General features: G+C 38.0%; 2 protein-coding genes across 2 annotated transcripts; one reads left to right on the top strand and one right to left on the bottom strand.

Moving 5' to 3' along the window:
* The first annotated feature begins 84 nt into the window (after positions 1–84).
* On the top strand, positions 85–24,170 carry LOC125236788 (protein adenylyltransferase SelO-like). Its single transcript, XM_048143714.1, has 12 exons — positions 85–427; positions 1,077–1,240; positions 1,985–2,065; positions 2,871–3,034; positions 4,971–5,146; positions 8,165–8,264; positions 8,569–8,729; positions 9,863–9,984; positions 11,253–11,382; positions 21,144–21,270; positions 22,231–22,343; positions 23,443–24,170. The coding sequence occupies exons 1-12, from the start codon at positions 236–238 to the stop codon at positions 23,563–23,565; spliced, it is 1,653 nt and encodes a 550-aa protein (XP_047999671.1). The 5' UTR covers positions 85–235; the 3' UTR covers positions 23,566–24,170.
* LOC125236398 (cytochrome P450 6B6-like) lies at positions 15,657–19,122 on the bottom strand. The gene is made up of 2 exons (XM_048143187.1): positions 17,673–19,122; positions 15,657–16,432 (listed from the first exon to the last, which is right to left on the bottom strand). Exons 1-2 carry the CDS (start codon positions 19,105–19,107, stop codon positions 16,263–16,265), a joined length of 1,605 nt encoding a protein of 534 aa, XP_047999144.1. The 5' UTR covers positions 19,108–19,122; the 3' UTR covers positions 15,657–16,262.
* Positions 24,171–25,068: the final 898 nt, after the last annotated feature.

The raw sequence follows: 25,068 nt of genomic DNA, 5'->3' as shown, positions 1-25,068 counted from the left end.
ACGATTTGGTGACATCACTATGTCTCGTCCATCGTTCATCACTAAACATCCATTGGCGAAACTGTCACTGTCACTGTCAAACTTGACAACCTAACTTATTGCACAACATTTCAATCTCAACAAAAACTTGTTTACAAAATCGTCCCAATTTCTGTCATATCAAAATATCGTAGCACGATGATATGCAAATTTTAATCGCTATTGCAATAGCTCTTAATTATAACTAGATATTCTAATGAAGCGGGCCTTCTGTGTGTTTGCCGCTCTCCTAAACGATAGCACTGTGCGCGCTGTTTCTAAGATGAAATTAATGAATAACTTTAAAGAGTGGAAGTTTAAGTATCCGCCGAACTACGCGGAGCTTCCTATTGATGAAAATCCGGCGTACAACGAGCCTGTCGCTGTGAAGAACGCTGTGTTTTCAAAGGTAAATTGTCAAGGTTTTTACTGAAGTTTTTTTTACCATTGTCATAATCTTTAAAACATATTATGGGTCCTGTTCTGTGCCTGACTGCCTGTACTGTTTGCCAGGACCGTATGGACCGTTGTGACTATCCTGAGTCAGAGAGATCTTTGGTATTTTATTTTTGGTTAAATTTTCTAGCAAACTTATCACAATTCAATAACTATCAATGTATTTTGATAGTTTGAGTCCTAAACTGGTTCAAATGAAATTTATGCTTGAATACCATAATTCTGTTTGTTATTTTTAGTAAGAAAATAAATAAAAGTGATACAAATGTATGTGAGCACCCAAGAATGTAATTATTTAGAAATATCTCTTGAGTAGTTGGTTTCTGAGGAATGTCTATTGAAAAGAGTTTATTTTTGTATGGATTTCATGGAGATTTTAACCCTTTGAGTCCCAAGCATTTGAAACTCAGAAACTTATCTGTAACAGATTACATTGACATTATAATCTTCTGTAACACTGACATCATATGATGTCGCTGGGACTCAAAGGGTTTAAGTCCTTAAGAAAAGACACTCCTTATTTTCCATTCATAATGCTCAAAAATAAATTGTTGTCCATGTATTTTATTATTCATAATAAATTCCTTGTCCTAAAATTTCAGGTACCAACAGAGCCTTTAACTGGCAATATCCGTCTAGTCTGTGCATCAGAAGATGCCTTGAAAGACCTGTTTGACCTGGACCCCAGTGTGGCCGAGACGGAGGACTTTATCAACTTTGTGGCTGGGAGGTACCAGCCGCCTGGAGGGCTGAGTGTTAGCCATAGGTATGCAAAAGGTTTTCAAAATAAGAAACTGTGGTCAAAGACATAGATAACTTCACCTACTCTTTCTGATTATGTTTTTTATTTCCCTACCCAAAGGTTGTCTGGTGAGAGATATACATCTTTTTGATGCCCGATAAGACCGCCTGTTGTCTGCCTCAATAATCATTTGTATTGTCTCCGCTGTATCTTTTTCTGTATTTATTATGTGCCAATAAATATACATTCTATCTAATCTATCTATCTATCTAACTTATATAACAGATAATGATTTTTTATTTATTATTTAAAACCAAGATACAGAAAAAGGTACGGTGAGCTAGATGGCGATACACCTTTATGGGATTTAGGCTAGATTTTTTCGGGCGCTAATTATTAATATTTGACATTTTAACACATATCAAGCTAAGAATATGGGCCAAATTGTCAAAACTGAGTTTCAAAAGTTTTAAGCCTGTGTCAAGAGATGGCAGTCTATGCACTATGATTACACATTTTACTTCGACAGTAACTCTCTTTAATACTCCATCCTCTTTGGTATGGTTAATGGGGGTCTGACGTAGATCAACATATTAAGACAACAACTACAAGGATTTAATCAAAATAAGAAAGTATGGTCAATGTAGGAACTGGAGAAGATCAGCATATAGATGATAATAAGGACAAGAACTAAATTTCTTTACTGTTGTCACTCGTTTAGTTGGAAATCAAGAGCTTCACTCCTTCTCTATCAACCTCATGTTTCAGGTATGGAGGTTATCAGTTTGGTTTCTGGGCTGATCAATTGGGCGATGGCAGAGCACATGTCCTTGGTGAATATGTTAACAGGTACCTATCATTATTATCATCATTACCAAACCAACTAGGAATATTTGCAATTTGTTTTTGGTTAGGTCTAACCTCTGGGAGAATAACAAATAACATGTTCAAGCTGAAAATACATCAAATTCTTTGGTAATAATCAAACACCAGAATGGGATCACAGAATTTTAATGTTATTTTTTTACAACCGTTATGTTATGTAGTGACCCTGCCTGCTTAAAGCTGCGGTCCTGGGTTCGAATCCCGGTAAGGACATTTATTTGTGTGATGAGCTATTTGTTCCTGAGTCTTGATGGATGTTTGTTCCTGAGTCTTGATGGATGTTTTCTATGTATATAAGTATGTATTTATCTATTTAAGTACCTATGCATATCGTCGCTTAGCACCTATAGTACAAGCTTTGCTTAGTTTGGGGCTCAGTTGATGTGTGTAAGGCACAGATGTCATATAAACCATAGATCAAGCAAACGTATCTACTTAGCGTGTCAAATGAACTCAGTCAAATCCACTGAGTTGTCCGTCTTTAATCGCAGCTTGCAGCTTTCGGGCGTCAATTTTTGTAAGTTGAAGTCAACAAAAACATTAAAAATGCCTCGTTACATGATATTTAATTGCAACAACATAAAACTTATCAACACTCAAGGGCCTGAGACATATTTAAAATCACAGGCAAGTAACAACTTCAGTACAAAATCTGACACGCTCGGCCGCCATACAAATAAATGAACTCGTTTCTTCTATCTAAATCTAATTCTGTGGTGTAAGGTGTCCCCAATATTTATTTATTTATTTTTAAATACTATTTTTTCAGCAAAGGCGAAAGCTGGCAACCCCAGCTGAAGGGCTCCGGCGAGACCCCGTACTCGCGCTTCGGCGACGGGCGCGCGGTTCTCCGCTCCAGCGTGCGGGAGATGCTCGCGTCGGAGGCTATGCTCGGGCTTGGCGTGCCCACCACCAGGGCCGCTGCTTTGGTAGGTAAGACTCCTTGCTTACTATGTTGCCCTAGTACTAGTGCGTTACACTCAATATGCAAGGGTGCTTGCGAGGAACCCGCATAACTTTAACAGCGGGTTTCTGATCACATTTTGATACTTTAGGGCCAGTTGCTTCAACTCCATTTGACAGACACATCATCGTCACGCAGTAGAAGTCTATGGAACTTTCCATACAATAAAATTTGACGAATGCTTTAACGGTGACAGACGGTTTGATGCAACCGGCCCTAAAGGCTTTTTATGTCAAAAAGTGACTACAAAAAGCTTTAAAAATTAAGGTTTTTAGAAAAGAGGAATAAAAATTAAAAAAAAATTGCCAAAAGCCAATGACGCAAAAACGACGGGGTGTGTTACACATTTGACGTGTCTGTCTGTGTGCATCGTAGATTTCGAACAGATGAACCATGTTTCATGAAAATCGATCCACTGCCAGGGTTTTTTTTTTCAGTATTTAAATTTTGTTTCGTGGCTATTTTATATTTAAAGCGACGTGCAAATATTATATTATATTTGGTAAATAAGTTCCTATAAACGCATTGTTACAAGCCAGGATTCGTACTCTCGAAGTCTCGACCTCCAGGTAGAAAGTCGCACGTTCTTACCGCTAAGCCTGACCTAATATTTATAATTGACTAGCTTTTACCCGCGGCTTCGCCCGCGTAATAAAAGTATTCATTAAGATTTTCATTTGGATCCTTAGGTTTCTCTGTAGGTATATTTATCTGCGATTATTTCGATTGCACGTAATACTTTTGCTTGCAATGATTGTAGAAATATTACACATCGACCACAGCGTAGGTAATTCTATATACGCTGGGGAAACCTTTATAAACATCCCACATAGCCCGTATTTCGACACTATGATCGGTAAAAAGTACTTTTTTCTATTATCCCTTACAATTTTTTACATTTTGCTTATACTTATCGCAAACGTAATCTTCAAGCAAGCAAACAACGATCGTCTTAGAGCACATTGATTGTAAGAGACCGCCGACCAATTATCCGTATCCCTCTAACGATACCCATATCCGTATCCGTATCCGTATCGCTATCGCTATCGCTATCGCTATCGCTATCGCTATCGCTATCGCTATCGCTATCCCTATAGCTATCCCTATCGCTTTCCCTATCGCTATCCCTATCGCTATCCCTATCGCTATCCCTATCGCTATCCCTATCGCTATCCCTATCCCTATCCCTATCCCTATCCCTATCCCTATCCCTTATCAAGATGTTTAATGATATAACACTTTAAGTTCTCGCGCTTTGTACACATATTTAAAGTCACAACATACAGGTCGAACGCGATTAATTAACATTATTTTTACCTTTTTTCCCAACGTTTCGATTTAAAGTCACATACAGGTCGAACGCGATTAATTAACATTATTTTTACCTTTTTTCCCAACGTTTCGGCCAGGTTGCACTGGCCGTGGTCGCGGAAGACTGACGTCCCAGCAAAATGTCACCGAAGATGTAAACAACACAAAACTACCCGATATTAATTTATATAAATGTTCGGGGTAGACAAATAAATATAATCTACCCGCTTTTAGTTAATGTTTATTTCCCACCATGTTTATTTTAAAGGTAATAATCGCGTTCGACCTGTATGTGACTTTAAATATATGTTTAATGATTTCTTATCAAGTGCTAAAATATAAAGTTTCATGGTTTTATCTTTTAAAATTAAGAAATACCATACAAACTTTCAACCTATTTTTCAACCCCTTCATCCCTTTTTTTCGAAATAAAAAGTAGCCTATGTTCTGTCTCAGGGTCTAAAGATTGTCTGTTCCAAATTTCATCAAAATCGGTTGCGTGGTTTAAGCGGGAAAGCGTAACAGACAGACAGACAGAGTTACTTTCGCATTTATAATATTAGTAGTATAGTATATAGTATGGATGGATTTCAGTGAGCGACGACCACATGGTATGGCGCGACAAAACCTACTCCGGGCGAGCAAAGCAAGAGCGAGCGGCTATAGTAATGCGAGTATGCCATGCCTGGTACAGACTCGGCTCTTTCGAGATTCTCGATAAACGGAAGGAGCCTGACACTATGAAGACGCTTTTCGAGTTTATTATAAAGGTAATTTTATTCCTTTGACTATATTGTACTGAAACAGAGCTAGCGAGCGAAGCGAGCAGTCTACCTAGAATTTAGTTACTGTGGTTATCATGTGGAGCAGATGGTTCTGGGTTCAAATCCCGGTAAGGGCAGTTATTTGTGTATTAGGCTTACTCTTGACATCCGAAGCGTGAGCGAGTAGGTATAGTAATGCGAGTGTGCCATGCCTGGTACAGACTTTAGTCTTTCGAGATACTCGATAAACGGAAGGAGCCTGACACTATGAAGACGCTTTTCGAGTGTATTATTAAGGTAATTTTATTCCTTTGACTATATTGTACTGAAACAGAGCTAGCGAGCGAAGCGAGCAGTCTACCTAGAAGTTAGTTACTGTGCTTATCATATGGAGCAGATGGTTCTGGGTTCAAATCCCGGTTAGGGCACTTATTTGTATGTTAGACACTCTTCACAACTGAAGCGAGAGCGAGTAGGTATAGTAATGCGAGTATGCAATGCCTGGTACAGACTCGGGTCTTTCGAGATACTCGATAAAAGGAAGGAACCTGACACTATAAAAAAAAAGATAAAAGATATTTTATTGAGTCAATAAAGGTGCTTATTCTACTTACAATTTTAACATTTTACTATGGTACAAAACCAAAAGATAAGTGTCATCTGACCCCCGTACTAATGTGAACTGTATTACGGTGGGTACTATGAAGACGCTTTTCGAGTTTATTATAAAGGTAATTTTATTCCTTTGACTATATTTTACTGAAACAGAGCTAGCGAGCGAAGCGAGCAGTCTACCTAGAAGTTAGACTGTGGTTATCATGTGGAGCAGATGGTTCTGGGTTCAAATCCCGGTAAGGGCAGTTATTTGTATATTAGACTTACTCTTGACCGCCGAAGCGAGAGCGAGTAGGTATAGTAATGCGAGTATGCCATGCCTGGTACAGACTCGGGTCTTTCGAGATACTCGATAAAAGGAAGGAACCTGACACTATAAAAAAAAAGATAAAAGATATTTTATTGAGTCAATAAAGGTGCTTATTCTACTTACAATTTTAACATTTTACTATGGTACAAAACCAAAAGATAAGTGTCATCTGACCCCCGTACTAATGTGAACTGTATTACGGTGGGTACTATGAAGACGCTTTTCGAGTTTATTATAAAGGTAATTTTATTCCTTTGACTATATTTTACTGAAACAGAGCTAGCGAGCGAAGCGAGCAGTCTACCTAGAAGTTAGACTGTGGTTATCATGTGGAGCAGATGGTTCTGGGTTCAAATCCCGGTAAGGGCAGTTATTTGTATATTAGACTTACTCTTGACAGCCGAAGCGAGAGCGAGTAGGTATAGTAATGCGAGTATGCCATGCCTGGTAGAGACTCGGGTCTTTCGAGATACTCGATCAAAGGAAGAAACCGGACACTATGAAGACGTGCACCTACTTAATCTTTCTGGTTTAGCCCATTGGTTGACTGGTAGAGAATGCCTTAAGGCATTAAGTCCGCCATTTGTACCTTATTTTGTTGTGCAATAAAGATTAAATAAATAAATAAATAAGACGCTTTTCGAGATTATTATAGAGGTAATTTTATTCCTTTGACTATATATTACTGAAACGGAGATAGCGAGCCTAGCGAGCGAAGCGAGCAGCTATAATTACCGGTCTTGCCTAGCAGTTACTGAGCTTATCATATGGAGCCGTTGGTTTAGGTTCAAGTCCCGGTAAGGACATTTATTTGTGCGATGAGCCCAGGTATTTCTTAAGGTATTAGATTTACTCTTGGCGGCCGAAGCGAGAGCGAGTAGGTATAGTAATGCGAGTGTGCAATGCGTGGTATAGACTCGGGTCTTTTGAGATACTTGATAAGAGGAAGGAACCGGACACTATGAAGACATTGTTTGAGTTTATTGTAAAGGTAATTTTATTCCTTTGACTATATTGTACTGAAACAGAGCTAGCGAGCGAAGCGAGCAGTCTACCTAGAAGTTAGTTACTGTGCTTATCATATGGAGCAGATGGTTCTGGGTTCAAATCCCGGTAAGGGCAGTTATTTGTGTATTAGGCTTACTCTTGACATCCGAAGCGAGAGCGAGTAGGTATAGTAATGCGAGTATGCCATGCCTGGTACAGACTTTAGTATTTTGAGATACTCGATAAAAGGAAGGAACTGGACACTATGAAGACACTCTTCGAGTTTATTATAAAGGTAATTTAAATTCTTGGACTATGTCGGCTCCAATGTAAAGACGCTAAGCATGACGCATTTAGTACATTGATCTGTCTGATCCTATTACTATTGCACAGTGCCTACCATCTTGGCAAAACAAAAATAAGTTCTACAGAGATTTGCGACCAGTCTGGCCTAGCAACTAGTGACGTTGCCTGTGGTCCTGGGTTCAAATTCATAAGGTAATCCATACTATAATATTATAAATGCGAAAGTAACTCTGTCTGTCTGTCTGTCTGTTACGCTTTCCCGCTTAAACCACGCAACCGATTTTGATGAAATTTGGAACAGACAATCTTTAGACCCTGAGACAGAACATAGGCTACTTTTTATTTCGAAAAAAAGGGATGAAGGGGTTGAAAAAGAGGTTGAAAGTTTGTATGGGATTTCTTAATTTTAAAAGATAAAACCATGAAACTTTATATTTTAGCACTTGATAAGAAATCATTGAACATCTTGATAACGGATAGGGATAGGGATAGAGATAGGGTAAAAGCTAGTTTATGATAAAAGGAATAGAATCGGACACTATGAAGACCCTCTTTGAGTTTATTATAAAGGTAATTTTGTTATACTTTTGGATAATTTTGTACTGAAACTGAGCTAGCGAGCCTAGCGAGCGAAGCGAGTTACAGCGACCGGTCTTGTCTAGCAGTTACTGAGCTTATATGTAGCCGATGGTTCTGGGTTCTAATCCCGGTAAGGGCATTTATTTGTGCGATGAGGCCAGATATTTCTTGGATAAAAAAATTGCTTCTCTTGAGATTTAGAAACTAATTATTTGTTTTTGTTGCAGTATCATTTCCCGTCCATAGACAATGAGGATGAGGACAGATTCGTTAAATTCTACACAGAGGTCGCTCACAAGAATTTAGACATGGTTGCAGCTTGGCAAGGTATGATACTAAATATACGTTACGCTGACAAGTCTCACTTCAATAGATTTTTGCGTGAATTGTCAATTTTAGTAGTCTTAAAAATATATGAAAAATGCTGTAATATTATCTCTAACTAATTGTTAAGATTTTAGATTGCATTTTTACATTTTGTAGGGTTCCGAAGGGTTTAAATAAATAAAGTGCTCGTGCGTTTACGGAACTCTTGAGGTGAAGAATATCACGGCTTTTTTCAGTAGGAAAAGGAAAGATTTAGTTTTTTTTTATTGCCTAATAATAAGTATTTTATTTCATCATTTCCCAGGCGTCGGATTCACTCACGGTGTCCTAAACACAGACAACGTTAGCATATTAGGTGTGACCATAGACTATGGCCCGTATGGGTTCATAGACCACTACTACGGTAGCTACGTGCCTAATACCTCTGACGATCTTGGACGCTATGCATTTGATAGACAACACCAGGTTAGTATTCTGTATATACCATTAACTTTAGTTTTAACCATTTGCACTCCAAAGTCCAGGAATAGGCGAGATGACTAAAAAAAAACTAATTAGTCCGTCAGTTAGATTATCAAAGAAGTTTAGACACGTATTTTTTCTTTTTTTTCGTAAACGAAAAATGACGACGGTACAGTGCGACGTACAATTTTTACTTAGAAGTGACGTCACAAGCCCCCACTCCGGAACTTTGATGCTATATATCTTTGTATTTTTTCATTAATTAGAAAAAGCGAAAAATATGTGTTTAGTATTTTCGGACGGTCTAACTGACGGACTAAACAGAATGCCATTTTTTTTATGTAGTCGTCATCCCTATTGCGACCTCGTGATACTTAAGCCCTCGATTTTGGCTTCCAGCTTTAACAAACAAAATAAATCGCAGAAGTTTTTGTTCTTTAACATTCAATTTAGTATTTGGAGAATGAATTGTAATGTAACTCCGGCAGCCGTTTTTAAAAGTACAAATACAAACAAATACAAATACAATACGCTCTTACGTTCCTCTGAGGCCCATGTGGTAGAAAACTTCCCTTCCTATGGATGAGGTATTGGTGGCTCAGTTGGCAGAGCGATGAATTAGTCATCCAGAGGCTAGAAGATTCTAAGTATTCTAACCTTTAATTCTTTAACATAAATAATAGTACATTACGATACAAGTGCGTAAAAAGGAAGTTCGAAACGAGTGGCGATAAATTAAAACACGACCGAAGGGAGTGTTTTAAATCGACACGAGTTACGAATTTCCTTTTCGCATGTGTATCGTTTGACGTTTTTCAGTACAGATGGCCCTCCGAAGTTTTGACCTGGCATATAATGTTAATGAACCACTTCTCGCACTAGTGCGTAAAAAAACACCATCTGTACTGAAAAATAAATAAATAAAAATAAATATTGGGGGCACCTTACACAGATCAACCTAGCCCCAAACTAATAAGCAAAGCTTTTTAATACCACGTCGGTGGCAAACTGGTATACGTTCCGCCTGATGGAAAGCGGCCACCGTAACCTATGGACGCCTGCAACTCAAGGGGTGTCACATGCGCGTTGCAGACTCATTAGAAACTTGGGTGCTAGTAATATCTATTTCTTAACAGATTCTTCTATGGAACTTGGAAAAATTCGCTCTCGCATTAGAACCCATCCTTCCAGAAGATCAGAAGCAGAAGATCAAAGAAGTTCAAGCCACATTAGAAGAATACGTCAAGAGGAAAGTGCTGTAAGTGTATTCAATAAGTATTTGAGCATGTATAAGGCATACTAGTATACATTTTACTTGATTTTAACCCCCGACGCAAAAACGACGGCGTGTTATAAGTTTGACGTGTCTGTCTGTCTGTTTGTGTGTGTCTGTCTGTGGCATCGTAGCTCCCGAACGGATGAACAGATTTCGATTTAGTTGTATTTGTTTGAAAACTGAGTTAGTCGGGAGTGTACTTAGCCATGTTTTATGAAAATCGGTCCACTATGTCGGGGTTTTTTCAAAATTTTAATTTTGTGGTTAGGTTATGTACTTACTATTTTCGTGTCGATTTAAAACACCCCCTTCGCTTCGGCGGTGTTTTAATTTACGTTTCGAATTCCCTCTTTTCCGCAGATACATACATACAATCACGCCTGTATCCTGTAAAGGGGTAGGCAGAGCACATGAAACTACTAAAGCTTCAGTGCCACTCTTGGCAGAATAAGGGGTTGAAAGAAAACGAAACCGTGGCATTGCAGTGACAGGTTGCCAGCCTCTCGCCTACGCCACAATTGAACCCATATCAGTCGACTTCTACGACACCCACGGGAAGAAAGGGGGTGGTGAAATTCTTAACCCGTCACCACACAGGCAGGCAGGCAGTTTTCCGCAGATGTAGCGTAATAATTACAATATATTACCGCAGTAGTTAGGTCACACCTCGGACACTGGCGATCAAATATATGAAAGAGGCGCGTTCCTAGCACACAGTCTAAGCTCGTGTAGGTGAACGCGTACTATGCTTGTATGAGTGAAATATGACAGGTCGACCGTTCGCGTTTTTGACAGGTGGTAACTGTGAGGTAACCGAGAGAGGGTGGGTCGCACTTTCAGCGGGGAGCGGGAGTGGCCATACAGTACGATAGTACTCTTTATTATACTGTGGTAGTACTAAGATTTCATATAAGAAGAAGCTCTTTGTTTGAACCACGTTTGAAGGTCGTCAAATTCATTTGCACACATTCTTTTACCCGTTTCACCCGTGTGGTGACGGGTTAAGAATTTCACCACCCCCTTTCTTCCCGTGGGTGTCGTAGAAGTCGACTGATATGGGTTCAATTGTGGCGTAGGCGAGAGGCTGGCAACCTGTCACTGTTCACAATTTCGATTTCTTTCAACCCCATTTTGCCAAGAGTGGCACTGAAACTTAGTAGTTCATGTGCTCTGGGATTTATGGGATACAGGCGTGATTATATGTATGTATGTATGTATGTACATTCTTTTAACAAACAATATTTGATCAGGTCCACTTACCTTCTGAAACTGGGTCTGAAAGAAATCCAAGATGGCGACGGAGCCCTCATAGAGGACCTGCTCAGTCTGATGCAGGACACCATGGCTGACTTTACCTGTTCATTCCGACAGTTATCTGAGGTAAGAGGCGGCAACTATGAGGTAACCACAGTCTAGAGCGTACCATGCTTGTATGGGAGATATGACAGGTCGACTTTTTTTGCAGGCGGCAACTGTGAGGTAACCGAGCGCTTTCAGCGGGGAGCGCGAGTGGCCTCACTGTACTGTGACCAAATCTTGGCATTAAAATATAGCGCGAAATTTGTGATGTGTAAGTTGCGGAAACTTTCCAAAAAAATCTTAAATTTCTTGAAAAAATCACGAAACTTTCACGAAAAATAAAGAGAATTTAAATTTATGAAATGGAAAGTTTCCACCCATACAATAGGCGAGACGACTAAAAAAGATTTTTAGTCCGTCCTAAAATTTTGGACACATATTTTTTCTTTTTTCTCGTAAACGAAAAATGACGACGGTACAGTGCGTTGAAGATTTGCGTGACGTCACGCCTAGGTACAGTTTTTACCTTACAGTGACGTCACAAGCCCTCACTCCGGAACTTTGATGCCCTGTATCTTTGTATTTTTTCATTCATTAGATAAAGCGAAAAATATATGTTCAGTATTTTTAGACTATCTAACTGACGGACTAAATAGAATGCCATTTTTTTAATGTAGTCGTCATCCCTATTGTCCATACAAAACAAAGTATGGAAAGTTTCCGAAGTTTTCCTATGTGAACATTTCAGAATTTTGGAAACTTTCTGTCGGCACATCAGTACGCGAAATTCAAATTTTCTATGGGAATTAAACTTTCGCCTCTACATTTTCAATCATTTTTTTAAGTGTCAAGCTCGTCAATGATTCCTCCTACGTCAAGGCATGCGTTTTATGTAAACAATAGGCCGGTCAGGTCAGGTTTTTTTAGTGCCAACATTTGGTTGACCGTCTATAGTGGAATTTTTGGTATTTGGTGGTATTTGGTGTTGTGTTTCTGAGTAAAAATTCCAGAGCTCAATGAGGGTGCGGAGTGTTAGTCCGTTTTCACATTATACGATCCGATATCGGATGTCGGAAGGATGTCAATTTAAAAAATCCAAGATGGCGCCTGTAATGTATGGGATATCGGTCCGACATCCCATATCGGATCGGATAATGTGAAAACGCGCTTAGGGTCGACAACGTGCTTATATATAATACCTCTGAAGTTGAAGGCGTCATATACTTACACTATGAAGATTGCTTACTACTGTTACCGATGTGGTACTACTTTTAGTACCTACTATTTTAGAATCCCTCGCTACGCTCAACAACATTGCAACTTGCAACTTTGTTTGAGCTCGACGAAAAACAAAAATGAATCATTCAAAACAATCTACTCTTAATAGCCATTATTAAATATAAAAATACGTGACAGACATTATTCAGGCAGACAGAAAGCAAGGTTATCGAAATCTAAATACGCAGCAAAAATATGCGAATGTACATTTTTATGCAAATGAAGTAAAACGTTGTCTGACGCAATATTCATATAATTATTGTCATAGGTTGTTGCATTTAGCTGTCGAACTAGTCACGATATATCCTCTGAGGAGGATTATATAATATCGAACAAAATCTGGTTTTTTAACATGTGATTCAACAAGTGAATACGAAGTCGACAAAACTTTGTTTATTGCAAAATTGTCATAATATTACGAATTAAAATTCTGTGGTCATCATCTAATGAGCTGCGGAAAGTTCAAATGTATGATGTTTCTATACAGCTTTTACCAACAACATTTTCGCGTCTAGTTAAAAATTGTAGGCGGTAACAATCACAAAACAAACAAAGGCACTAGACAATCGGCAATGCGGCATCGCTTCATGGTCAGTATTCCAAAAATACGCACTAAGCGTTTCGCTTCAACATTTCTTTTGCGAACCGCCAAGGAGTGGAATGCCCTGCCTAAGTCTGTGTTTCCGCACGAGTACAATCCAGGTCTCTTTAAAGCAAGAGTAAATAGGTATCTCATAGGTAAGCGTGCTCCACCGTAGACCGCATCATCACTTACCATCAGGTGTGATCGTGGTCAAACGTCTACCTATCTATACTAAAAAAAAAAAAAAAAAAAAAAAGGGAGACCGTGGTTAGTTGTGACCGAGGCCAGTCGTGACAACGTCGATTTTTGAAAAGTATTAATTATCAGAGCTTGATAATAGTTCATCCCAAAAAAAAAAAAATCGACGTTGTCACAACTCTCCTCTGTCACAACTCACCTCGATCTCTACACAAACTGTTTAAGTGCTAGGTCGTCTGTTAAAATCAATGTCATGTTTATTACATCACAAAGTAGGAAATTAGCTAGTTTATAATATAAATGACATAAACCAACATTAACAATCAACAAACAAAACAGACGAATCGAGCTAACCCCACAGTAAGTTCAACACGATTTGTAAACACAACTAAAAATAATACGGATGTCATTTTATTTACCAATCATACTTGTTTACATACATAAACGTAGGCAGTAGGTAAACATGTTGACTGATAACTGTTTTTTTTAACCTTTGTTGTAAGTTTAAAATTCCTCGGAGTCGATATAATTATAAAGGATGCCAATTAGGAAAAAATACACGAGAGAATAGGGATGACGGGGATACCCCCATTTACCAGAATTTCATTTGCCATAATTTTATTTGCTATCCTATTCAACAATCATAATATTGTTTCTCATAACATCTTATATAGTATGAATTTTTTGAAACGAACGTTTCTAAACAAAGGTATTGTTCCTTTTGTGTTGAGCGGGAGCTTCTGTATTTGCACGCGCTAAGACAACAAGAAGCAACTGTATCCTGATAATTGTAAGGTTCAAATCTGTACAGCAGCAAATTTGAGATAGATTATTTTGGAAATGTGAAGCGATAGACCACACCGCTATAGGTGCGGAAATACAGCGCTTCTAATACTTTGATACTTGAAGGTGTAAGTATAGTACATATAGTTATAATAATCATCGGTAATATGTCAGTCTGTATAATAAAAATAACACGTTTAAACAGCGAAACTGCCAGATTAAAAGGTTGATAAGCACCTGGCACCTTAAGGTGTCATCGCAAAGTGACAATAAACACTGATAAGGTTTTTCAATCTGACCGCCATTGTTATGTTTTGTTATAAATACGGTTTACGGTTTGTTTAGTTATTTATGTTATTTTATTTATCAAGACTTGTACCTAATATTTATGTAATTACTATTTATATATTGCTATATACAATTGTTGATTGTTAACAAAATCATTAATAAAAAATAACAGTGATAATATACGTGTTTCATTACTTACAGCACCACCACCAAGTATCAAAGTATTAGAAACGCTGTATTTTCGCACCTATAGCGGTGTGGTCTATCGCTTCACATTTCCAAAATAATCTATCTCAAATTTGCTGCTGTACAGATTTGAACCTTAAAATTATCAGGATACAGTTGCTTCTTGTTGTCTTAGCGCGTGCAAATACAGAAGCCCCGCTCATAAAAAGGAACAATCATTGTTTCAAAAAATTCATATATTAATCATTGTTTACTATATTAACTTTGTTTCCCATAAAGTTAGTTTCCATAATGTCATTTGTCAGAATCATCGAAATACGTAATTACCACATTTCATAACATCATTTGTCATCCAAGTTAGCTGCCAGAAAAGTCAATTTCCATAATGTTATTTGGCAGAATCATCGAAATTCGTAATTATAACAGAGACACTACTAGAGAATGAAACTGCTATCAGAAAGTAGGTTAGGTTAGAACTGTGACCCCCCTGGAAAATGAAACTGCTTGAAATGTAGGTTAGGTTAGAACTGTGACCCCCTTAAAACCGAAACAACAGATAATTTCTTATGGCGTTTGAATATTGTATTAAAAAATATTATTGCACTTAATAATATGGCTAGCAAATAGTATGGCATTGTATGATTATGGAAGGTAATGTTCGGATAAACAGCCAGTATGTCATACAATTTCTATGGTAAACAAATCATTCGGGCAAATGAAATTCAGGCAAGTTAGATGCGGGCATATGAATATTATGTGAAATAACTGTCGGGCAAACAATAGACAACCATTTTTCGCTTTTTCTAATTAATGAAAAAATACAAAGATATAGAGCATCAAAGTTCCGGAGTGGGGGCTTGTGACGTCACGTCTAAGTAAAAATTGTACCTAGGCGTGACGTCACGAGAAACTTCCACGCACTGTGTCATTTTTCGTTTACGAAAAATTACGTGTCTAAAATTCTTTGATAATCTAACTGACGGACTAATTAGTTTTTTTAGTAGTCTCGCCTATTATAAGAAACAAAATTTGTTCAAAATTATTTTTTATCTATTATTTATTGTTCAAAACAGAAATTATGTAGTCTCTGTGTGACGGTCGCCTTCGGTTCCATCTTGAGTTTTAGGCCCTGGTCCCACCGCGAGCTATCCGACTACAAAACTTTGAGCACCGAGAACTATGAGCTATCGGATACAAAAACGAACAAAGGATAATTCCCGTGTAAATAAAAGAGACACGGTGATATTGATAGCTCACCGCTGGGCTATTAACTATAAACATCGCCGTATCTCGTTTATTTACACGGGAGAGATTATCTTTCGTTCGTTTTTATAGCCGATAGCTCATAGTTTACTAGCTCGCGGTGGGACCAGTGCCTTAGGCGCGTTCCTTCTGTCAGCGATACTCTTATTATTAGAAGTAGGACTATTTGAAAGTTAATGGAATGTAAAATGAACTAGGCGATTGGATGAAAGTGATGGACTAAATACTGGGCTATGGGATAAAAAACCGGACGCCTGCCTAATAAAACGGTATCCAATTTTAGTTCCGGCAGACGGTGACTCGTCCCCACAAGATGGGCCCCCACAAAAAGCGTAACTGTATTGTATCATTACAACGTTACTTCTACTAGTTCTACTATCCATTACTTCTCCCTCTTAGTAAATCGTAGTTTAACTCCTCCTATAGGCTGAGTGACAGTCGCCTTCGGTTCCATCTTGAGTTTTAGCGGCGTTCCTTCTGCGAGCGACACTCTATACTTGCGTAGGACCGCGGTTAGCCCGGAGATCACTTGCATCTTGGCTAGGAGGGATCCTGAGAACAATATTATTGAATTATAATGTTATTTTCCCCTCACTAGCTCGGAAATACGTGTTTTATCCTTCAATGCCAGCGGGTAAACACGCATTTTATCCACTAGTGGATAAAGTAATTTGACCTTGAATATAATCAAATTTTCTACTTCAAAATTGATAAAAGTGGGTGAATCTAGCGATGAAGATGATTTACCACCCGTGGAACTACTGAAAGCAGTGATATACTCGTTTTTTGCGTTGTACTTTCCTCGCTATAGTGAGGGAAAATTTTTGTGTTACACACGGGTGCAAATGTATTTTACTTCTCGTGTGTTGAAAAACTCGCAAGTTCAGGATTCTATTTTCTAACCACTCGCTTCGCTCGTGTTTCAACTATAGAATCCTTTCACTTGCTCGTTTTTTCAATTCCACACTCGTCGTTAAAATACAACTTTGCACCCTTGTATTGTATAACAAATAACTATTTCTTGTAATATTGAAAAAGAACATATTTATTTCAAATTTCTACGTGACGTGAGTAACCCGCTTAAATTAGTGTAAATATGTTTGAGTCTTACGGGAGTTCCAAGTGTCTAGTTTAACCAAAAGAATCCATTTCAACGAATAAGGTACTACTCTTTTTGATAGGAAGTCATTAAAACACTCCAGTCATGTTTTTATGAAACTCTTATAAACCCACTGGTATTTAAATATATTTGATTGTAAAGCAGTCACATAAAGTACTATCCAACAAACTGTCCTGCAGATTGGCAGAAAAATTAACTGTAGCAAAAACGGTTTATTTTGAGAAAAAACTATATTTTTTCTTCTAGTAATACTTTGTATGAAACTTGTTTCTTAATCGGTGTAAAACATACCTAATATTGTTATCCTTTGTAAGCATTAAAGAATATCGATGTCCTTCTTAACAATTAGACAGACAGTCAGACACCTAATACAAGGAAGTGATTTAGATTTCTTTAATAATCTTGTCCAAGGTCAACTACATGTTATTTATATTTAAACGGTTAGTTTTTATGTTTAAATAATATTTGTAGGCAAACAAACGCTACTGTTTTTTTTACCCGACTAATGCCAAATAGAACAATCATTACTTGACCAAATATTTAAATGTTTGTTATCGAAGCGTTAACTGAACTTGAAAAACTCGAATTATCTTTGGCCGAGGTTTAATACGAAAACAAATGTCTATACATATGTTAATCACGTCAGTACAATATTACATAAAAATGACTTACCCACACAAATCCTCTGGCCGTCTCCAAACGGCATAAACGTATACGGCCTCACTTTCCCCTCCCGCAGTCTCTCCGGTCGGAAGCTCTCTGGGTCCTCGAACCATTCCGGATTCCTGTTCAAATGGTAGATGGGCAGGTGCACCCGACAACCCTTCTCCAACACCACCCCTGTAGGCAGCGTGTAATCCGCTATCACCTCTCTAGTTATCACCCCCAGCACAGGGTAAAGACGTATCGTCTCCTCCATGCAAGCCATCATATAAGGCATCTCAGTTATACCCTCATAAGTCACTTTACCATCAGTTTTCTTCAAATACCCATCCACTTCTTCATGCACTTTCGCTTGAGCCTCCTCGTTTTTTGCCAACTCGTATAAACACATACTCAAAGTAGTACTCGAAGTCTCAAAACCGGCAGCGAAAAAACCAACCACCAAAGCTATAATCAAATCATCGTCAACTTCAAGCTCTATTTTCTTATCCCCCCAAATATTGTCACCGGCAAACGTAAGCTTACCATCTGTCTTCATTGCTAGTATCAGGTCTATAAAATCATTTCTAGAAGTCGGTTTATGTTGGCGCTCCTCGCAAATTCCGTTCACTAGCTTACTGAAGAAGCTTTTTATTTCCGCTGGAAAATTCTTTAAGCCTAAACCATAGAAAACTCCAGGCCATATCGCACGGGCGGTCGTTTTTAATGCTCTGCACGTAGATATTTCGAAAATCATATCACCCATTACTTTAAAAGGATTGCTAGACGATACGTCTTTCTCCATTAGATTTGTGTCAACGCCAAAAGACACGGAACATATAGTATCCAAAGTATATCTTGTCATCAAATAACGTACTTCTGCGACTTCTGTATCTTTTAACTCGTATTCCAGCATGTCTTCTAACATGTTGGAACACTTCTCTATCAGATGGAACATATTCTTCATCTTCTTTATCGAGAATAAAGGGGAAAGATTCTGTTTCAATACTTTCCATCGGTCCCCGCCCGAGAAGAAAAGATTCTCCGTTATAGTTTCACTGTGGTAATAATCGGTGATTTCTCTGCCACTGAAATAAGCGTAGTCCTTCGTCAGTATTAGCTTTATAATTTCAGGGTCTTGTGGTATTAACACTGGTTCCGTGCCATAAAAGGCTCCAAAGTAAGGTTCATTCGGGAATTTCTTGCATAATTTCTGCACTTCCTCACCTATATATTCTTTAGTTAATATATAACTGGCGTAATTTCCAAGTAAAGGAGTAGGTTTTGCGTATGGAACTCCCTTTTTCTTCCAGTAGTTGAATTTCTTAGTGGACACATAGTACAAATAGGCAACTAGGAAACTTAGACACACGAGTAAGATCGTAGTGATCATTTTGTGTGCGTTAGAGCGACTGCGCGGTATCGTTTGAAAAGTAATGTGTATTATTATGTGGTCGGTGGCCATGATTCTAAAAGTTGTATAGACTGGTATTCTGATAGGAATATATATTTGGTTAAAGGTCATTGATCCATTGACACTGACCACGATCACATAAGACAATTGAGGTCTCCAATGCATACTGGCATGCACAATTATTACACAATACTTTTTCTATGAGTCATCATCAATGGACGAACAATATCATCATTCAAGTTAAAATTAATGTTAATAGCGTCGTTCAGCGTTGTATCAACATCGAATTTCAACCAATGTCTGTAATAACCGTCTGATTGGTCGATAATGATTGACTGGTAGAGAATGCCTTAAGGCGTTAAGTCCGTCATTTGTATTTTTTATTGTTAATTTGTACAATAAAGTTTATATAAATAAATAAATAACGCGATAGATAAAACAAATGTGTTTGATATGCAGAAAAATTTGACAGGCATCGCAAATTAGTATAGAACTTGTATGAAGTTCTATTTTTGAAATTATTACAGTTAACTAAAGTGAACTGTAATGAAATATTATAGTTGACTAGTGTCAAAGACTATCCAACACTGAAAAGTCAGCACTTATAATTTAGTCTGTGGTATATCCTAATTGACAGATTAAAGTCGACGAGTAGAAAAAAGCCCTTTCAACTTGGTCACAGTACTGTTTGTGAACCGTAATAGAGTCCCATTAATAATAATTGCCGTCTACGTCTCCCTTATCGAGACAAAGTTGTACAAACAAATAGGTCACCCACTTATCTACTTCACTCGAGAATATGCGTTGAAATATTTGTAGCGAATGATCATGCAATAAACATTAGGCTTGTATTTTGTACGCCGTACGCGACAACACAATACATCTCCATCATTTAGATGGCTGGCAGTCCTCAATTGACAACATTTCATATTTTTGAGTACTACTTTTTATTGTTTGGTTTGAAAGAACTCAATACTAAAAGATACACGTATTTTTTAATTTTTCCAAAAACTGCTATTTTAATGAGAAATTCCCTTTTTATTACTGCTTCGAGCAGAAAGAGCGTAAGTTACAAACGTCAAGACACAGCTTCGTGACGTCACATGTGTTGTTTCATACACCTAAGAAAACGACAAAATCATTCCTAAAAAAGAAGTTTTAACAGTCAGCTTAAACAGTCCGGTATGTCTGACTGTCAAGTGTCACTGTCAACCACTAGTGAATGACTACGAATCATAGACTAAGCCATGATTTTTTAAATATCTTTGCTACGAACTGTGATAAGTTTCACTGTCAAACTCATGTGACATCCCAACTGGAATTTTTTTTAATATAGTGGCAGCTCTCAATCAGCTATTTGACGTCACTTCCCCTTTAAACTATTTTTAAGATTTTTTATACTAAAAATGCGGAAAAAAAAATTAAAAAAATGATTTATGTGATCTACAAGCGTATATCTCGAAATGGTTTTCGATTTAGGGACATTGAAAATTTTGAAACGTTGTCAATTGTGCATTTCTCCAGAAACTTCCCGCCTCGCTAAACTATGGAATGAACTGTCGCCTGCGGTATTTTCGGACCGATACCACCTTCAAACCTTCAAGAAAATAGCTTACACCCATCTTAAAGGCCGGCAACGTATCTCCAACAGTTCTGGGTGTCCATGGGCGGCAGTGATCGCTTACCATCAGGCGACCTGTCTGCTTGTTTGCCTCCTATCGCATAGAGAATAACATGATCTATTTTTTTTACACCCAAAAATTCCCATATTGCAAATATTATCGGAACCGTAAGAGCCGTTTGCTGTAAAAAATATTTTTCATATTTGACCATAGAATATATTACGAGTATATAGTACAAGTACAGAAGGCTCACTCCTTTGATATTCACAAAATGCCGCCATTCTAAATTTTTACCTGCCATAACAAACGGACCGCACGCGAGCAGCCGACATTGAATTCTATTGCGCCGCGCGAAGGTCGTCACCACTGAATGGGCCGCGAACTCGCGGCTCCCGGCATGTACTTGTAGCGCGGCGATAGAATCGCGGAGTGAGCCACCCCTGATTTGTTGTGTTTTGTTTACAGATGGAACTAAAGGATCTAGAAGACGTTTCTAAGCTGGAAACCAAGTGGTCTCTCAACAAGATCAGAGAAGCTAATGGGTGGGGTAAATGGATGGAGAGGTATAGGCAGAGGGTCGGGAAAGAAAATGGTTAGTTTCAAAAATTATTTTATTTATTATGTCTGTCGCGTACTCTTAGAGCATTTGCAGCAACCTAACGGAAGTATGTGTCAGTTGGGGACAAAAAAAGGGCGCACTACGTCAGAATAAATAAAATAATAGTTATTTGTTTTACAAGGGGGCAAAGTAGTTGTTTAACCGCACGTGCCAATATTGATACCAGAGCAAGCGAAAGATTCCAATATTGAACCGCGAGCGTAGCGAGTGGTTCAAAAAGTGGAATCTTGAGCGTTGCGAGGGTATCAAGGCACAAAGGTTAAACAAACTTTGCCACCGAGTGAAACACAAAATTTTTCACCACACCAACACGAACAAAATACTGACCATAAAACATCAAAATAAATGAAATCCATCAATTTATTCAATATTTATGATTCAAAATCATCATTTATAGGTAAAATCTGGCAGCCAGATTAAGACATCGAGTTAAAATTTGTATGAAATTACTTTGCCCCCTTGTGGATAAAATGCAATTTTGCTATCTGTTTTCGAATAGCAAAGAAAGCCTTTACCAGTTGGTGTGGTGAAAAAATAATTATTATAGGACATTCTTACACAGATTGACTGAGTCCCACGGTAAGCTCAAGAAGACTTGTGTTGTGGATAGACAACGATATATATATAATATACAAATACAAACATAATCAACACAAATACATCAGGAACAAATATCTGTGCTCATCACACAAATAAATGCCCTTACCGAGATTCGAACCCGGGACCGCGGCTTAGCAGGCAGGGTCACTACACGCTAGGCCAGACCGGTCGAGAAATCGGTCGTAATACTCGTAATTTATAACCGCCCGCCCGCTTGTATGGCGAGAACCCGCCTAGCGGGTTCGGCATCTGAGCAAAGTTCACGAGTGCCCATCAGGCGGGTTCTTTTTCGCGAGTGTTTACTGGCTGGGATAACTTTTGATATATTTTCAGTATCAGAGGAAGAGCGCCGGTCGCGTATGTCGGCCGTCAACCCTGTGTATGTCCCGCGAAACTGGATGATGCAGGAAGCTATCGCTGATGCGGAAAACAACGACTTTACAAAGGTAAATAAAAAAAAAGCGTTTATTTTCAGACAACATTCAATTCAATTCAATTCAATGATTTATTCATAAAATTTACATTTTATACGTCAACAGGTATTATTTTACACTTCAAATAGGTACAAATATGTTATTCAATTAATTTGCTTGGTCAACATTGGTCCATAGCTTTGTTAGTAGGTAAACTTGAACTTAAAAACTAAAAATAACTAAAACTAAATGTGTCAAAATAACATAAACCCCATCTCTTTGTCTACAATCACCTTTAACAAAAATTTAAATTTCCGTCTAGATTTTAGTGCGAGCTCAAGTTCCAATTATCGTTTTTTAGACGATAATTACAACTTTTCCAAATTTTATCCGAATTTTTGGGAAAGTGCAAGCTATAGGGTTGAGTGGGGGAAAAGAGGGCCTTTGCCCACCAGTGCCACTAAAATATCTTCTTCTTCTTCTCAGCATATTTGCGTCCACTGCTGAACATATGCCTCTTTCATGGATTTCCATTCTGTTCTGTACTAAAACAGTTTAATAAAAAATATATAACTATTATACCGCCAAGCTCCCAAGTTTTACGGTATTTTAAAAACGTCGTTCGTTTATCAATATTAAGCTTGAGGTAGGTATCTTGAGTTTGAAGAAGGTAGACCCTCGAAAGCACACGGTTTCTATAAAAAAATGGAATTTTATACAGTGTTGAGTGTACTAAGGATGATTTATATAGGTTTTACAATCTAATACTAAGAATCGTACCTCAATTTTTTTAACGCCACCTATTAAATCCTATCGTAACTACACTAATGATGCCTACAAATTATTATTTTTTCAAAATGTGTATTGACGTGATATCATGATATTAAAATAAAGAAACATATCATTTGTTCTTATAAAAAATAAAAAGACGCAAAAATATTTGGGGAAAATTTGATTATGGCCACTTCCAGGCTGCGAAACAGCGCCATCTAGTTTTAAGCCTAAAAGGCCCATACATTCCAGGATTTCCAGGGATACGCTTTTTTGTATGGGCTTTGTCAGTCCTGTATTAAATCATCGCTGATGGTAAACGGGCAGTACCTCTCATATTCATTGTACCTCTTTATTGCAGGTGCGGTTTCTTCTGGAGCTGTTCAGGAGGCCATTCGAAGTGAACGCTGAAGCTGAGAAGCTGGGGTACTCTTCACAACCTCCCAGTTGGGCTTACGGACTCAAACTTAGCTGCTCTAGTTAAACCTTGCTTTTAACTCATTCACCACCAGATAAATAACCACAATATGTTATTTATCTGGTGGTGGCGCTGAAGTGTTACCCATGTGGGCTGGCATTCTCAGCATCATGCTGACGCCAAAACCATTTGCCACATTTTTGTTCAATATAAGATATAATAATAGCTACATTTAATTTAGTTTTTTAACATATTTACATAATTATATAAGAAACTAAGACTAAACTTTAGTCTAAATTTAGTACTTGGATTTAATTTAGTATTTAGTTAAGTTTTTTTTTGTACCTACTTGCTAATTTGTTAATTCGTTTCTGTGGCAATAAAGAAATTTCAATTTCAATACAACATTGAAATTTTGATAAAATCCCCGACAGGACCGGATTTTTAAATTTGAATAGGTAGACGTTTGACCACGATCACACTTGATGGTAAGTGATAATGCGGTCACCGGTGGAGAACGCTTCTGGTCTGGTCAAACGTCTAGCTAAATTAGTCGGGAGTGTTTTTAGCCATGTTTGGTGATAATTTAAAGCAAGAATAAAATTTAAAAATATTTTAAGCGGGTTACTCACGTATTAAGTCGATATAGCGTTCGACATGTTTCGGTTCAATTTCGAGAACCTTTCTCAAGAGTAGCGACACCCCGCCTTTACATGTCGAGAGCGCGACGCATACTGCGGGCGCTTGCTCGGTGCGCGCGGCTGCTGAGGACGGGCGCAGGGGGGCGAGGCGGCGCGGGCGACGTCACCGTGGCGAGAAATATTTTTAAATATGTATGAGTCTCACGGGAGTTTTATAGTTAAAGAATAAAATTTATTCTTGCTTTAAAGAGACCATTGCCATCAAACACCAGAGACCATGGTATATTTGCGGCGCTCTCAGAGGATGGACCTGTGTCAGTTTTCTCCGCGTGGTCACGTGTCATTGAAACAAGGGGGAACAAAGCTTTGAGGAGGCAGAAAAAATAATTGCGTGCTAGAAAACAAATAAATAAAGAAAATTGTAATCAAAGCCCGTGAAAAGGTAAGAAAATGATAATTTATATATACACGTAAGTATTTCATTTTCATATGATGTTATCAAGTGACATTTACGATATCTAAACATCATAGATTTTAGAAACCCCTAGATGACGGGTCTGTGACGTCATTACAGCACAACTTTTCCACATAGAAAATATATGACTGATGTCCAGCTAGTGAACAAACTTACGCAAAATTTTCATAAAAATATTGAATTGTTCGAAAGACAAGGCGGCGGTAGGTACAGTACTGATTGAAGATCAGGTACGGTAGGCATTTCTGTCTTTCAAAATTTGGTACAAGGTTAATTAGATCGTGCTACCCTCCGTCTATATTTTTTCTGTGTCTATGCCAAACATGTGGCCAGCCTGACAGAAATTTTGTTTGACAACTATCGCCATTTTTCGACAATAGTTAAAAGATTTCAGTATTTTAACTTCTCAATAAATTTTGATGAAAGTCCATAATCATACATTGATAAAGCTGG

Source organism: Leguminivora glycinivorella, chromosome 19, assembly GCF_023078275.1.
Source record: "Leguminivora glycinivorella isolate SPB_JAAS2020 chromosome 19, LegGlyc_1.1, whole genome shotgun sequence".
In the NCBI taxonomy this organism is placed as follows: domain Eukaryota; kingdom Metazoa; phylum Arthropoda; class Insecta; order Lepidoptera; family Tortricidae; genus Leguminivora; species Leguminivora glycinivorella.
Note: the sequence above shows the minus strand (reverse complement) of the source record. Positions and strands in the feature narration are given on the sequence as shown.